General features: G+C 38.3%; 1 protein-coding gene across 1 annotated transcript in view; it reads left to right on the forward strand.

Moving 5' to 3' along the window:
* The window catches only part of RAPGEF5 (Rap guanine nucleotide exchange factor 5), a 242022-nt gene that overhangs the window by 62925 nt on the left and 162350 nt on the right, over positions 1-16747 (forward strand). Inside the window, exon 6 of the mRNA XM_025380367.1 lies at positions 3340-3406. Within this exon, the coding sequence (XP_025236152.1) occupies positions 3340-3406 (67 nt within the window). The remainder of the gene's footprint in view (positions 1-3339; positions 3407-16747) is intronic.

Here is a 16747-nt window from a genome sequence, read left to right on the forward strand (position 1 = left end):
TTGATGGTTAGAGGGATGAGGGTGGAGGACCATTGGTTTTTGTCATCTGTGCATCCTCACAATGACACCCTTAGATATTGCAGATCTCTTGAACTTACAGAGACATCTGCCTAGAGCACCAGGACTCAGCACTCTCCCCTGGAGAATTACCAGGTCTGGCTTGGGGTACTGGTAAGCAGAGACCTTGAAAGGTAACCCAGGGAATTCCTAACGGAGAGCATCTGTTGGCATAAACCCTCAGGGAGAGATCTTCCTTCCAGGGGTCACCCCATTTCTCTTCTCTTTCTGTCTTATGTCACTTGTCACTGTCATTACCTGCTGATTCCAGTAAGAGTTTCTTTATTTTCTTTCTCTAATCACTGACAAACTAGACCCACAGCTTCTCTCTCTCTCTCTCATTCACTGAGCAGCATAGCCCCCTTTAGTAATAATGGAAAACATGCAAGTATTATACTTGCTTTTCCTCTGCTGCATCTGTTTCCTTATTTATTTTGATTAGGTAAGTGAGAACTTTGTCTTTCCTCGGTTGCACTGAAAAGTATTTACGTACATTAATACAGAATTAAAACAGAATGTGTTTAAATTTTGTAAAAGATACATTTGCTGGAGAAAAGACAGTCTGGTATTTTTGGGCAGTTTGGCCTAGAGCTGAGGAGGGGGTTTAAGTTAAAAAGTGACCGTAGTGGTGAAAGAAAGGAGAGTAGCCGAGTGTTGCCTTCTCTCTTCTTTCGCCCTTTTCAGGCTCTTCCACTATTGCCTGTTACTACCAGTCCTGCCCTCATGACCTTCCTTTACACTGGGTAAGGTACAGGTGCCTGCTGGTGCAGTGGGGCATGGGGCATGTTAGCAGGGAAGGAAGAGCATTTCCGAATTCTAGAGCCCTCAGTGGGCAGTGAAGAAAATCCCTGAAGGTTTGGAGTCTGGAGAAGAGCAGGACCAGATCTGGGTTTTAGAAAGGTGGTCCTGGTGTCTGTAGGTATCTGGGTACGAGAAGAGAAGCCAGAGACAAGCTTGTTAGAAGGTGGTTAAAATAATTTGTTCAAGCGAAGTTGAACAAATAATTTGTTAAAGCAAAGTAAAATAATTTGTAAATAATTTGTTCAAGCGAAGCCTAGACTGTCAAAGAGGCTTGGCAGGGAAGGAAGGGAAGTGAGAGGATCTGGTGACTTCCCAAAGGCCAGAGTGAGGAGGGAAGGGAAGGCTCTAGGGTGAACAGGACCTGTAATTCCAAGGGGAGAGCTGAGGGCAGGAGGTAAGAGAGGAGTTCAGTGTGAGTTAGGTTGAGTTAGCCTGTAAGGTCCCCATGTGGGTGAAAATAAAGTTCCTGGAATTGCCACATAGAGCCACTTTGAAGGCAGATGGAAAAACAAGGCAAGCTCAGGGGAGAGCCAGAAGCTAGAGAAATACTTGGGAGTTCTGGGCTTAAATCTTGGTGATTGAGGTGATAACAATGGGATATGGGCTGTGGGACAGCTCTTGGGAGATCATCACTGTGTCCCTCTTACACATATTTCCTTAAGAAATGTTTTTGCTAAGGCTTCATTTGTTCTGGAAGATCAATGAAAGACAGTTTTACTTCGGAACAGGGACTAAATTATTTGCCACTAAAATAGCAGCAGCTCAACCATTAATTATGAGATAGCCATTATCAGTCTCGTACACAAGAGCTTCTCTTGGAATTTTGAGTTCCTTTTAGCAGCTTGTTGAAAGCAGATTCATGAGAGAATCTGTGCTAGTGCAAAATACCTCATGCCCATTAGCTAATACTTCAGGTATCTGTTGGGGTCTGAGAAACATGAAAAGGCACGACCAGCCCATGCGTCACTACAGACACAGACAAAGCAGCAGAAGCTCTTGTTTGGTTCTCTTGCCTTTAGTGCCTTTGGTTCTTAATTTCCTGTCTGTTGAGTAGCCTCAGCTTAATCATATAAATCTGGTTTGGTGGTTGAGGTTATAAAGCGTTTCCAGTCTCTTCTCAGTATAACTACAGAAGCCTTGTGAATAGAAAATCTTAATAATAAAGCTTATTTGAAATATTCATCATCTAGGTAACCTTTTTGAAAAAACGATCCCAAGTTATAATGCTCAGTTCCCACAGTTTTTATTGAGTGGATTGTTAGCAAGCATCTCACACACTTTGCTGCATGAGTGCTTAAGTTATTTGACAACATCAGCACTGCTTCATACCTGTATCTTGCAATTTTTGTAAAGGCAGTGGTTTGTAATGCATTGCTGTGATTTGAAGGGTGGGATTTTCTTTCTGGAAAAGGGTTTAATAACATTTACAGAAACAAGAAGGCAATGCCAGAATTGATCCAACTGGCTTTTCCCTTCTTAAGGACCTGCTTCCCAGCTGTCCTGTGAGCTGGGAGAAGCCCTCTTGCCCCATAAGGCTGGCATTCCAGCTGACACACTGTAGTTACTGAGATTGAAATCAGTCACTGGACTGTGATGCTGATATTGCTGCTCTGCAGGGCAGTTACCTCCAGTCCCTACTGTCCACAGCGTATATTGAAAGGGATTGCTTGTGGAAATAGATCTTGAAGACAATTTTATATATTCAGTTGTATTAATCAATTTTTTTCTTTGACCAAACTAGGAAAAAATATAGTATATAAGATTGTTCTTCAGAAGTAGATAATTTTGTCTGTTAGAATATACATTTGGTGAAGCCTTTTTTCATGAATTAAGTTAAAAAGATCATTTTCCCCAAACAAATAAACAAACTGATCTTACATTGTTACACATCGCATTAGTTGTTTAACATATGCATAATATTCTTAGCTTCCTAGTTGGGCAGTAATCTCTTAAAAAGGCAAATACAAAGCTATACAAAACTTCTGCGTTTTTGTATTCCTCATAATTCCCATGGTGGTATTAGGCCTATGATGATACCATTTTATAGTAAGTTTGTTTTGGCTACAACTCAATTTTAGTGGAAAGTTCATATTTCATATTTTCAAAATCTGGATTTCATTTAGATTTAGAGGGAATTTCAGCACTTAACCACCTTTTATTTGCATCTACCTTCTGTGCAAGCCCATATATGTAAAACTGGCATGTCAGGGTTATTCTGCTGTATCATGGGGTGAGTAATACTCCATCCTCAGGATTCAACTGGTACATTGTAAAGAGGTTCTTGCTAATTGATTTTGTGAGAACATTTGGCCTGCAAGAGGATTGTGTTCCTATGGCGTTACTGACACAACCTTTGTTAAAGCATGAGTACTTTCTCTAATATAATAACAATTACATTGTTTGCCCTTTATTCCTCCTAACTTGGTAGATAAATTTGAGCAACCAAAACTGAAAAGTTATTTGTTCTTTTTTTTCCCAAAGGTCTCATCAGAAAATTGAAGACTCTGAAGAAAGCAGTGATGAAATTCTTGCGCGTCTAACATCTGCGGTAAGACCTCGCAATTTTCCTGCCTAGGGGTGCAGAAATAATGAAGCTGGGGTCCTAGAAGGAAAGTTGTTTGGCTGATGGTGTAGAGAGAGATTTTCCCTGTGGCTGCTCATCATTGTGGGAGGTATGAGGCAAGGCAGAGGGAGACAGTGGCTTTGACTTTCTATATGTGGGTGGAGCCTCCCTTCGCGAGATCATAGATATTTCTGGTGGAAACTTCCTGCAACCTTTGTGGAGGTGGAGGTGTAGCATCTGATATTTTAAATACAGTATGAGTTAACCTAGGAAAGTTGTGACCTGCTGCACAAAGGAGAAAAGACTCTTTCATTAGGGAAAAAAAAGAATTACTTCAGCCAAAAAAGGCCAGGTCGCTAGTTTTTAATGTACCATATTGCAACATTTCCATTGTGTTTTTTAAAGCTATTGATTAGACTTTGTTATAGCCTTGTTGGTTGAAGGAAAGTTCATGGCTTTCTTCATAGGAAAAGCTGACTGTGGTCACTAATCCTTGAGTTTCAGTTTTTGACAGGCGCTAGCAAATCCTATGTCACCAAACCTGTACCTATTGACTTGGCTATTTGGAAACTTTTCTAGCCTTCCCAAAAAATTATTTAGTTCTGCTTTAACTCCATTATTAAAATGGTAATTGCTGAAAATCATGGTTGATCGGGTTATGTGTATGGATGAAACTGGTCTGTACAGAGTTTTATACACTAGGTCTTGTCAACTGGGCACAGCTTGAAGATTGAAAGTCTCTTTCCTACTCTTGTGGAATGCAGCTTAGAAAAGTAATTTTTTATTAAATATGTGTGTTCATTTGTTCTCACACTGCTTTAAAGAGCTACCTGAGACTGGGTAATTTATAAAGGAAAAAGGTTTAATTGACTTACAGTTCCACATGGCTGGGGAGGCCTCAGGAAACTTACAATCATGGTGCAAGGGGAACCAGGTACATCTTGCATGGCAGCAGGAGAGAGAGACAGTGAGAGTGTGTAGGAGGAAGTGTCATACACTTATAAAACCATCAGATCTTGTGAGAACTCACTCACTATCATGAGAACAGCATGGGAAACTGCCCCCATAATCCAATCACTTCCCCCCGGGTCTCTCCCTAAACACCTGGGGATTACAATCCAAGATGAGATCTGGTTGGGGACTCAAAGCCTAACTATATCAGTATGATAATCAATGGTGTAAAAAACATGAAATGGAATCTTGACAGCATATTATGAAAACATATTTAGACCTTTTCAGTTTATTGACCAAAAAGGAGTGCCTATGGTGTGCAGAATTATAATTAGCCATCTGTTTAAAAAGCATTCACTATGGCCCAGAAACTGTGTTAAACGTTGTGTGTTTGTGTGTACACACACATACATACACATTCTGCTAAGCTGTACTATACAACAGCACTATGAAGTAGGTCGTATTACGTCTATTTTATAGATATGAAAGCTTACAGAGTTTGAGTAGCTTGCCTAAGTTCACTCAGCAAGAAAGAACAAAACAAGAGGCAGAACTCAGAATTTTTATCTCCAATATTCTCCTAACTATTATGCCTCATTTAAATATATATAATAAATAATGTAATACAGTTATTGGGATAGTTTCAGAAGTGATAAAGACATGTATGATTTGGTTCCAATAGCCATACCAAGAAGATAAGACAGATATATTCAGAAAGCTGATATATAAAGTAATTGGAAATTGTGCACAAAGAAAGGTGGTGAATAAGTAAAATCGTAAATTCAAGGACCATAACAGAAAGCTTCACTGCAGACACTGGACTTGAACCACCACTGAAAGCAGTCAGGATTTGGAGATGATAATTAGGAGGATGTGTATTCTAGCTGTGGAATTTATTGTGGGCAAGCATAGGAATGAGAAAGTACAATGCAAAAATGTAAGTAAACCCACCGAGTTAGAGAAGAAGGTCCTGGTTAAGAAAAATGAAATATTTTTTTGAACAAACAGGTTAATGCAATGAAATAGATGTTCAAGAATGAAGATAAATTGAAGATAGGGTGATTGGTTAGAGGCTGATGAAAACCTAGTTTAGGGTGGTTTTTCTGGGAACCAAAAGAAAGATGACTTCAAAAAGGAACACAATTAAATTGAATTTTTAAAAATCAGTATGAGTGGGTAAAGGTGGAAGACTGAGATAACTGAAGTTCTGAACTTGCATGACTGGAGATATGATGACATTCTTAGGAAGATGAGCAAATTATGCAGAAGGAAGGTGATTTGGGGGGATATGTTGCATTTGAGGAGATAGGAACATGAAAATATGCAGGAAACACCTGGAGACAAGAGTCTGAAGCTCAGGGAGCTTCTGGGAGCCAGTCACAGAGAAGTTGCAGATTGAAGACTCAAGTAGAAGATAGAGTCTGTGGAACAGCCATAGCAGAGGGCAGTAGGGAGATGAGAGGACAGTGAAAGGAGATGGAAATAACCGAGTGGTTTATACCATGAAGGTCACATTCAAAAGAACCTCTGAAAAGGAAGGGATGGACAGCAAAGTGTTCACTAGGGATTTAGTTGACATAATCTTACTGGAAAAATCCCCAGGCTGAAAGACTGAATAAAATGAGGGAAGATGCTGGAGTGGTATTTAGAAATGAAAATAAATGGCAGAGAGGAAAATTTCATCTCTTCAATTGATGGGCAATCGGCCTGCAATATTGAAAATATCCGGTACTGAGATTAAGGACCTTGATTCTTATTCCTTTCAACAGTGTGACCAAGGTGAGTGGTTGGACTAGACAGCTGATAAGTTCCTTCAAGTTCTAAAATTCCGTTGTTCATTCTAGAAGCATTTGTTAGTGGGCAGCGGGGGTGAGTCCACCTCTTCATAACATAGTTGTTCCTGTTGACAATGGCATATAAACTTTGTTACCTAGATGATATTGTGTGCAGAAAGATATTTACATACATCACTTAAGGAACAGTTCTCATCTACTGTGACCCCTAATCATGATAAAGGAAAGCAGAAGTGACATCTATAATGTAAAGTTGCCAATGTACTCTTTGAGAGTCTGTGTTTTGGGGGTATTGGAATGGGACAGTGATTTCTAGCAGTACAGTCAACTGCACCCTCTTGTATATTCACCATTTTTATTCAAATGTGGGATTGTTGCATGTGACTATCTTAGAAAATTTCTCATTTCTTTAATCCCAATAGTTTATTTCCTGGTCCCCTCTTAGGTTCATCCGGAGGAAAAGTCCTGTCATCTAAAAATATTTTACCTGAAATTTTACTCTGGAAGAGGATACACATGAGTTTTCATATTGAAGGAACATGAGAAGACAGTACATGTGTAGAAATAAGAATGTCTTTATAATTCAGTCAAATGTAGGGTTTTTAAATGTACATAAGCATGAGTGATTAAAACGTTCCAGCCATGTTTCTAGTAGTCTTCAGGAAAGAGCCATCCTTCCAAGTGTCAGACATACAAAAACCTAAACAATGAAACTCTGTAAGAAGTTTTCGGCTTAAGGAAAAAGGACATGGCTATAATAGACCCTTTCCATTACATAAAGTCTACAAAAACACTCTAGGAATTATCTGGAAGCAGTGTGACTTTCTGCATTCTAACTTACCACCTTAGCCTCCTTTCTAATATCCTTTGGTGCTACACATTTTGTTAACTTGAAAACCTCTTTTCATCGACTGCGAGTCTCTATTGGTCTGATAAAGCTGGCAGGCCAAGAAGGACCTTTGAATGACACAGCTCATCAGTTTCCACCCCTGAAGTTCTGAGCATTGTTTTATTTTTAAACATGAATTCTTCCAGTGTTTGTGACAAATAGAGTATTCAGAATTGATCAGGCAAGTTTAAAATATTCATATTACAATCCAGGGGTCTGCTTACTCAAACCTAAAGTAGATGTGGGGAAATTTTTTTGGTGAATTATGTATTACTTTCAAATCCACAGTTCTTGAGGATGTAAATTTAGGAAATCAGCTAAACTTTGAAGCATTGAAAAGAGCTGAGAAGTACTTGGGAAGTATCCAAAGACAGGAAATAGAAACATGAACATTCCTAAATAGGAGATAAAAACGTATTCTAGACTTCCATCTCATGTATACTTAAAATCAACAACCAGAACAAAACATATTAGGTTGTTTCTGTTTTTTAAGGCTAAGTTTTTATGTTGGAAATTATAGAAATAGAAAAGACAAACATCTCATCTGGGTTTGAATGAAATTTGTGATTTTCGTTCGTAGTCTAATTGTCAAACACCTGAGGTGATGTGAGTTAGGCTAAGTTGTGCCTTGTTTATATTAAATGCCTATTTGATTAGATGGTACTGTGGGAGGCCCTTATAAAGGGACAGGGAGCATGTGATGTGTCCTCTGTGCTACTATATTCAATGAAGTCAGCCATCACATGGATGGTGAAAGAGAAGACAGTCTGAGTGTCTGGAATAAAACATTAACCTGGTGGTTGGGGGCGGGGGGGGGGGAATTTATGGCTATATCTTAAGAGAGAAATTAAAATTACAAATTGGGTATTCAGAATTTAGGAAGAGAGATCCATGGGGTTGAGAAAAACACTTGATACTCTTGGATCATGTAACTGCCACTCTTACACCCTTGTGTTCCATGTCAGAACTCACCCAGTTTATAACTTTTATCCATTTAGATGCTTCTGTTTGTATGGTTCTTCTCTAAATTTGGCTCATTTTCTTTGGTTCATCCAACTTTATTGTGGGATCTCTGCCTTGGATGCATTTAATGGTGTTTTCTAAATTCCTTTTCATAAGGGCTTCAGGTATAAGTCATCCATCCTCTGAGAAATACCACTGGACTAGAATCTTACTTGCCAGTCAAGTCCTGTCTCATCTTTCACCTGAAACTTCAGTCATTTTCTTTGAAGGGTGTATCTTTCACAATATCTATAGCCTTTCTTCATCCAGAGAGGTTATAAAATGGCAAGGGTTCCTTTAGTTTGTCCTTCTTGGTGACTACAGTTTGGATTTGATATATTGGAGAAATTCCTCTTTGAACAAGAATTGTTATTTTGGACAGGAATTTGTTATTCAGTATCTGAATAACATTGACAACTTCTTTGATTGGAAACTTTTAAATTGATACTGGTTCAGTAATAGCATGAGGTTTGGGTTTTGATGAATCTTTAAAAAGAGAAGTTTAGAGCTTTAAGAGATTGTGTGCCAAGTTAGCAAGGTCTGGGAGTAATGTTAGTTGAATGAAAGTTGGGGGGATTTGTCACGTTGAATACAGATGGTCCTGACGATGATGGTTTGATGTAACGATTTTTCAACTTTGTGATGGTACAAAAATGAGACGCATTTGGTAGAAACTGTACTTCGAATTTTGAATTTTGATTTTTTCCTAGGCCAGCGATATATGGTAGGATACCCTCTCGAGATGCTGGGCAGCAGCCATGAGCCGTGGCTCCCAGTCAGCCACATGGTCACCAGGATAAACAACTGGTACTCCACGGTGCTCTGTGTTACCAAATGAGTTAGCCCAGCTGTAGGCTGATGTGAGCGTTCTGAGCATGTTTAAGGCAGGCTAGCCTAAACTAAGATGTTTGGTAGCTTAGGTAGCTTATTAAACAAATTTTTGACTTACAGTTGTTTTAATTTGTGATGGGTTTATTGGGATGTAACCCCATGATAAGTCAAGGATCATCTGTATGTGATAAGCACAACTGAGTGATGAATTTCCATCATATTTAGAAATATGCTTTTCTAAAAATGCAAAACAAATGGGTTTCTACTCACCCGTTTTCCTGGCTATCTGCCTTTTTCTTCCTGGAGAATGCAGAAATGGAGTGTAGGTAATCCCTTCCCTTAGACTATTGCAGCCTGATCAGATATGTCTGTTCCAAGAATAAAAGTTACACCCCCAGTGAATGACAAGCCTTCTTTCCGGCTGCCACAGGATCATGAACATCTTGTTACCTATATTTCTTATTTGTAGGGAACATAAAATTCCTACTTGGAATCCTTAGGCTGGCTCCAGTTCTTCCAGTGGCTTAAGAGCTACTGTATGATTTGGGGAAGGGCCAGGCAGATTGAGTTTTGAGGGAAAGTGTCAAGTGAGACCAGAGAAGATGGATCTAGTTCCAAGGAGCATTAAGGAAGCACCAGTAGAATTGCAGTATATTCTGGTAGCAACTTTTTTCTGTGGTTTATAAGGAGCCATAGGACTTGATACTACCTTTTCTCCTTGTGTTTCAATCTGTCGTCATCCAATGGGCCTTGGGCAATGGACTGTCAGTCTCTAGGACCACGTGGAATGCTGGTTAAAGCTCCTTCTGTTTTCTTCAGTAGGATCTCAGAGTAACAGTCCACAAACCTATACCTGTCAATACCTGAATAGATTGCTGAATAGTATATTTCTATTGCTTGTCAATAAAAAATTCTTATATGTTCTGTCTATTATGTATCTTCATCCTGGTAATAGATCCCCTAATACCATAATATACAGGTTTGCGTGCGCGTGCGCGCGCATGCACACACACACACACACACACACAACTTTTTAAAATTAATTACTAAGCCATCATCTCTAATTCCAAAGAAACTATCAAAATCTACCCAGATAGTGTGGTAGCTTAATTTTTAACTTTAGCCCTGAGAGTTTGGTTTTGGTAAGCAGCATGATACATACTGGATTGCCTATTGAAATGAAGCAATGCAGGGCAGGGGGAAATTTATCTTTATGTGTTCAGAAAGGTGTAAGTGTGCAGAACTCATTCAAGGGTAAAATGTTTCAATGAATCTCTTGGGAATAGGGAAAGAGGGATGTGTGTGTTTGCATACATGTATATTATGATAGTTGAGTATTTCTGAGGTGAAAATCACTTTGATATGCAATATTCATGGAAAGTATAGACTTTTTATTGACAAGAAATAGAAATATACCATTCGACTGTCAGTGCGGATATTGACAGTCGTGGGTTTGTGAAGTGTTAATGTGAAATCCTCTCTGAAAGAAGCTGACAGAGCTTTAAAAGGATGATCCATGAATGTTTCATATTTGGCTGCTTCTTTGTGCATTTATTTAAAATATAACTTCTTATAGCTGCTTTAGATGAAATGTAAGTTTTGCATACTTCAGTCAGTGTTATAGCTTTGTATAGTATGCCCATATATGGAGGAGAACCAGGAGTCATATAAAACAGTGAAAATTACTTGAATTTTTTGGTGGTGATGGAATAAGACAAATTTTAAATTAGTTTCTGTTATTTTATATTGCTGTAAAAATTATAATATAATGACATTTTATGTGGATGCTGGGTGGAAATAGTGTGAATTCATTTCCTATGTTTGTAAATGTCAAATGAGAAGTCTGACAGTGAGATAACAGTACTGTGGATTATGCTTTGCAGCTTCCTTTTTATTTAGTTGACATTTGTATTGTTTAACTTGAATATAAAGACTTTATCATTTTTTTAAAATGCAGATTAGAAAAGTGCCTATAATGAAACGACCCAGAAATAAATTATTATTACTTGCTAGGTTGTTTTTCGTGTGTGTGTGTGTGTGTGTGTGTGTGTGTGTGTGTGTGTGTATCTTTTTTTTTTTTTTTTTAAACAAAAAATTTTTTTTTTTTTTTTTTGGGCAGAAAAACCCTAAATACCTTATTTGGTGTTCTATACTTTTTATTTAATATGTTCTGGGAGCTAAAAGCACTGGCCACAACATATTTAGTGATTCTATAGTATCCCATTACACAGATTTAAAATGGTTTTCTTCTATTTTGAACATTGTGATTTTATTTTCACTCTTTTGCTATTATGAACAGCTCAGAGATGAACTTCTTTATGGGGAAACCTTTGAAGAGACTTGTTTGCAGTTGTTAATGCATTAGCCTGCATTACTGCATTAGATCAAGTGAGAAACGGGTAAGGGGCTAAGAATGGGCCAATATTTGTTGAGTTCTTACCTTGCACAGGCATTCTGATACTGTTTGTCATACATTGTCACATTTCAGTCTGACATGACAGGGTGTATTACCATTGCATTGGAGAGATGAAGCATTTGAGACAGGCATTATTAATTAAATATTGAATTAAGAGTCCATATTAAAAATAATATCTATATGGGTTGAAAACACAGTTTTCCACATTATGATCACTTAAAACATTTTATATTTACTGAATAGATTTCAACAGGTTGGGTTTGGAATGTGACTGTGGAATTCTCTCCTAATTTGAAGGATTTTATGAAATGGTGCCCTTGGAATTATATTAAATAGCATTTTAATTTTTAACCTATTAGAAATTATAAAATACTGGTAGACATGGCTAAATGATTTAGCAGTTTAGAAGTTTATTCAGACTGGTTATCAGGTTTTGTGATTCCATTTTATGAATTCAGAGGAAAAAAAATACAGCTTGGTCCATGTCTGCAAGGAGCTTACCATGTAGACATGAATAGCTATAAAGGTTCTCTGTTGTGAATACAAAGTGCTGTGGAGGTCAAAGTAAAACGTCACTTTGCTCAGTTAGGGTTTTAAAATAGGTCCCCTGGAGACGGGGGAATGGCTTGAATGATATGTTGAATATAAAGGATAGTATGAATGAATAGGAAATATTAATATCAATCTAATTAGAAAGAATAGCATGAGTGAAGAAGCCCGGATGGGGTATGTTTGAGAAATGGCCATCATTCTGTTCAGCAGAAGTCTGTGATGCATAGAAGGCAGTAATAAAGAATCCGTGTATCCAGTGGGCAAAGTGAAGTGTCTAAGGTCTAGAATTGCAGAGGGAGAGGTTAAGATTTTATGTGGTAGACACAAATAGCCAGTGAGGCTCCTGAGAGGATTGGAATGTGCTATAAGAAGCTTTGTGTAGTAACATCTTTGTCGGATGCATTAGAATAGCAAGAGAGAATAAGGTTCGTTAGTTAACCCAGGAAACCCTGTTGGCTATCTTGGTTTCATTGAACTCATCTCAGTTCAGCTGAACAGATATCCACTTTGTATCTCCTCACCACAGGTTCTGCAGAGTACCTCAGTAATTAAAATGAGGAATTATTATAGTTCATTGGAATTCTTCAGTTTGAGAACATCGTGGTTGGTTTATTTGGAATAAGGATAGAAGGGAAGACAGCTTTAGATGTTATCTTCTTCACCAGGTGCAGTGTGGATCACGCTTGTAATCCCAGTACTTTGGGTGGCTGAGGCGGGCAGATTACTTGAGCCCAGGAATTTGAGAGCAGCCTTGGCAACAAAGTGAGAACCTGTCTCTATGAAATACAGAAATTAGCCCGGCGAGGTGGCATGCACCTGTGGTCCCAGCTACTCAGGAGGCTGAGGTGGGAGGATGGCTTGAGCTGGGAAAGCAGAGGTAGCAGTGAGCTGAGCTCGTACCGCTACTCTCTAACCTGGGTGACAGAGCCAGACCATATCTCAAAAGAAAAAGAAATCATCTCCAATTCCCTTCTATTACGGATAAGAATAGGAAGACCCGTGGCAATTAAAAGAATTGCTCAGAGACCCCAGAACCCTATTTGTGTTTAGAAAGCAAGAGAGAAGAAAGGGTGTATCAGGTAAAAATGTAGACTATAATTTTATTCATGGTTTTCACATTTGCTGTCCCTCCCAATCCTAAGCCAAAAGAGGAAGTTATAGAACCACTCTTAAAGTCAGAAATATATGTTCAGGCAATATTCTTTTTTTTCTTCTTCACTAAATTTTGAATTTCACACTGCCTAAGATTACCCCAGCATTGGAGATGAGCAGGCACCGCTTCCTCACCTAGATTGTTTAAATGAAATTTAGTTAGGCTGACATTCTAGTTGTGAGAGATTAAACCCATACTGCAGCATCAGCTCAGGATGTAAGAGAAACATTCCCAGACATAAAACAAGGAACAGGGGATAAAGTTAAGAGGGAAAAAACAACTAAATGGCTTTTGTACCTGTATGTTTCTACTCTCATTATAAAACCAACTATATACATATAAATGGTTCATTAAATGAACTAGTCTCAATAAGATAAAAGCAGGAAAAAATTTACCCTTTTTTACCAGTTTCCTCAAACAGGTTCTGACTGTTTCATTCCCATTCCTGGGTGAATCTTTGTGCAGATCCATAGCTTTTTTCACCTTTCTCAGAGCAGTCTCTATTTCTTCAGATATTTAAAAGTCCATTTGAGTCCAGTATCAGAACTTCAATCTCCCATCCACTTCAAAGCGTCTCTTTTCCCCCAACCTGAGGCTGGGAAAAGGGCCAGGGTTGGTTTAGTTTTGTTGACATTTCCCATCATATTTTTCTGTTTTTTCCTCTTCCCTGCCTCCTCCTCTGCTTCACTATGCGGCTGCTGACTCAGCCAGGGTTTGAGAGGCTAGGGGGAAGAGAAGCCATATCAAGAAAGGTCTTTCTTGACTACCACAGTTACAATCTGGCCTCAGGGTTCTCTGTGTGAGAGTTGTAGAAATCTCTTTTGTTCTGTATGGGGCCATTGTGTGGATTGGTGGATAATCTTGTGTGTAAGGAACTCTGGATTATAATTCCATGGCCCTGGCAATTCCTCTTCTTCTGAAACTTTAGAACTGTCCCTCCAGCCTCTGGTTTCCTTCTCACAGTTTTCTTCTGTTGGGGTCACCCCACCTTTTCGGGAGACCTGTTTCCAAAATGACCTATATCCAACTCTCTACTGGCACATAGGAAGCACAAGGGCATTATTGTCCTGTCAAGCCCTGGAAATGGAGGCCATCCCAACACAGCATAGCTTTTCTCTCTTCCTCTGCCTCTATATGCCCATTTGCCAGGCCTCTTGTAATTTTACAGATGAGAGCAGTCCCTAAACTTTGGGAACAAATGCCATTGAATTCAAGTGATTGAGACCCCTGTCATTTGACTTGAAGTCTGTATGTATGTATAATATTTATCCTTGTAGCACTCCAGCAACTCCCTTTAAATAAATGGTCTTTGTTGATCCCTCCTGAATAATCTTCAAGTCTCCCTAATAATTCCTTGATGTGGGTGAAGGGATAAGGGTTACCAACATGATTTTATAGAATTTTGCTGCTTCAGGGCTAGTGGAATCTGTGGAGGTGCACCTAGCTCTATCTTTAGAAGGTCTGAGCACTTTTCAGCAATTGTTCTTGACTTTGGGTTTCAGTGAAAATGCTAAGACCACAGGACAAATCTCATTTAATATCCTCTTACCTGTAATACTAATATGAAACTATGCATAAGAATATATTGTATCTTAGCAGATAACAGAGCAAGTTTTCAAACTTAATAGATCCTATGCCAATCATGAAAAATTTAAGCACCATTTTAATTTAATTTGAATTTGGATTAGAAGAAATATCAAGGAATAAAGTTCAACTTTTTAAAAAGCATCTACAGGTAGGAAAGTTCTTTAAGTAGATTAAGACTTAAAGAACTGTAGATTAAGTCTTAATCTACTTAAAGAAACTGTGTATTGAGAGTCAGGACAAACACACGTGGGGTTCTGAGAATTGAATGGGCAAAAGACAGATTTAAAAATAGATATTAAAACCTTCCAAAAAACTATTACTAGGCTCTTCTAGTTGTATAGCAAAAATTTGCTCTTTAAAACAAAAGAACCTATGGATTCAGTGGAATATTAGTAGCAGGTTTCAGTGGTTTGTAAAGAGGTTTGAATAGGCTATGTAGCTGGGTAAGGAATTATAAACACATATAAGAGATCTGTGTGCATATATGAATTTAATTTATTCTAGATTATTTTCATAAAAATTACGGAACTTCTTCAAGAGCTTATCTATGCAGGTTACTACAGGTCAGATACAGAAGGCACTATGCATATAAATTAAGTCAGTGAATACATGGAAAATATTTGGAACGGTGCCCAGGTACATAGTAAGTTCTATGGAAGTGTGTGTTTTGTTGTTTTATTGTTTTATATTCTGTGCTCTGTGTAGAGGATTAAGGCATCTAGTATAGAACTGAAGTAGGTGACCTTTTTATTACTTCTGGCCTACAATTCTGTGATACCAATACTTTTCTTAAAACCAACATTATTGGCATGAACCATCTATTAACAATAGATAAAATAATATGGTTAATATATCAATTTTTATATCCCATAACTAATAATTAGCACCATGTTACATGCAGTGAGTGAATTTAGGATTAGCTCTTTAGACACTGGGACTGGGGGTGATTTTTCCTCATCTACTTTTATTCATTTTCTGAATTTCAAAAATAAACCTACATTACTATAAATTAACAAAAACCACAAAAAAGTGATTTTGTTTAAAAATTAACATAAGTATAAATTAAACATTTTCCAGATTATGCACATTGTGTGATGTTGATGTGATGTAAAAAATCAGAAAAGTTATGAACGTCTTGATAATTAAGGTTAGCTCCATGCAGAAACTGGAATGCAGGCTTTGTCTAGATAAGGGAAAGAAAAGAACATTCTAGATAGATTGTAAGACTTGAGAGACATCTCAGGGGGTGAAAATGGAGGCAAATAAATGAGTTAATTTGAGATGAATTTGGGGCACTGGTTAGGACTTTGGGGTACAACAGGAGAAAGTTGTAAAGGGAAAGAGAGTTTGGTGTAATCTAGTGAAGGTTGTATAGCAAGTAAATCATGTTCCAGAGCTAGGCTGTATTAGCAAGTGACTTTAAGGCCCTAATGAGGTGTTGAGGGGTAGTTTTTCAGGATCTGTGTCATTCTATAATGGGTAAAATGGTCCCCCAAACATGAATACCCATTTGGTCCTGCACATATTACATTACAGGGCAAAAGGTGCTTTACAGATATAATTAAGGCTACAGACCTAGATTGTCATGTGGACTCTGTCTAATCATATGAGCCTTTAAAATAAAGGAGAGAACTTGCTTTTGTGGGAGTCAAAGTAATATGGCAGAAGGCAAGGTGAATGAAATTCTGAGCCTAAGAGGGTGTCATCGTGTCATTGCTGGCTGTAAGATGTAGGAGCCCGTGTGCAGACACCAGAAAGAGGGCCCTAGGAGCTATGGGCAGCTTCTGGGTGACAACCAGCAAGGAAACAGGTACCTCAGCCCTACAGACATAAGAACTGGATTCTATCAATGACCTGCATGAGCATGGAAGAACATGCTCCCCCAGAGCTTCCAGTAAGGAGTACAGCCCAGCAGGTACTTTGCTTTGGGCCTTACAAGAGGCCTTGTGAGAAGCAGAGAACCCAGTTGAGCCACTCTGTACCTGGACTTTTGACCTATACAAATATGAAATAATAAGTGGATATTAAGCAGTAAAATGGGTGATGATTTGCTATGGAAGATATATTAAACTAATGCACATTTCTTGTTGAATACAAGAATTTGAATTTGGCTTTGAATTTGAATTTGAACCCATAATCTCCTGATTCATAA

This window comes from Theropithecus gelada, chromosome 3, assembly GCF_003255815.1.
Source record: "Theropithecus gelada isolate Dixy chromosome 3, Tgel_1.0, whole genome shotgun sequence".
NCBI classification, from domain to species: Eukaryota; Metazoa; Chordata; class Mammalia; order Primates; family Cercopithecidae; genus Theropithecus; species Theropithecus gelada.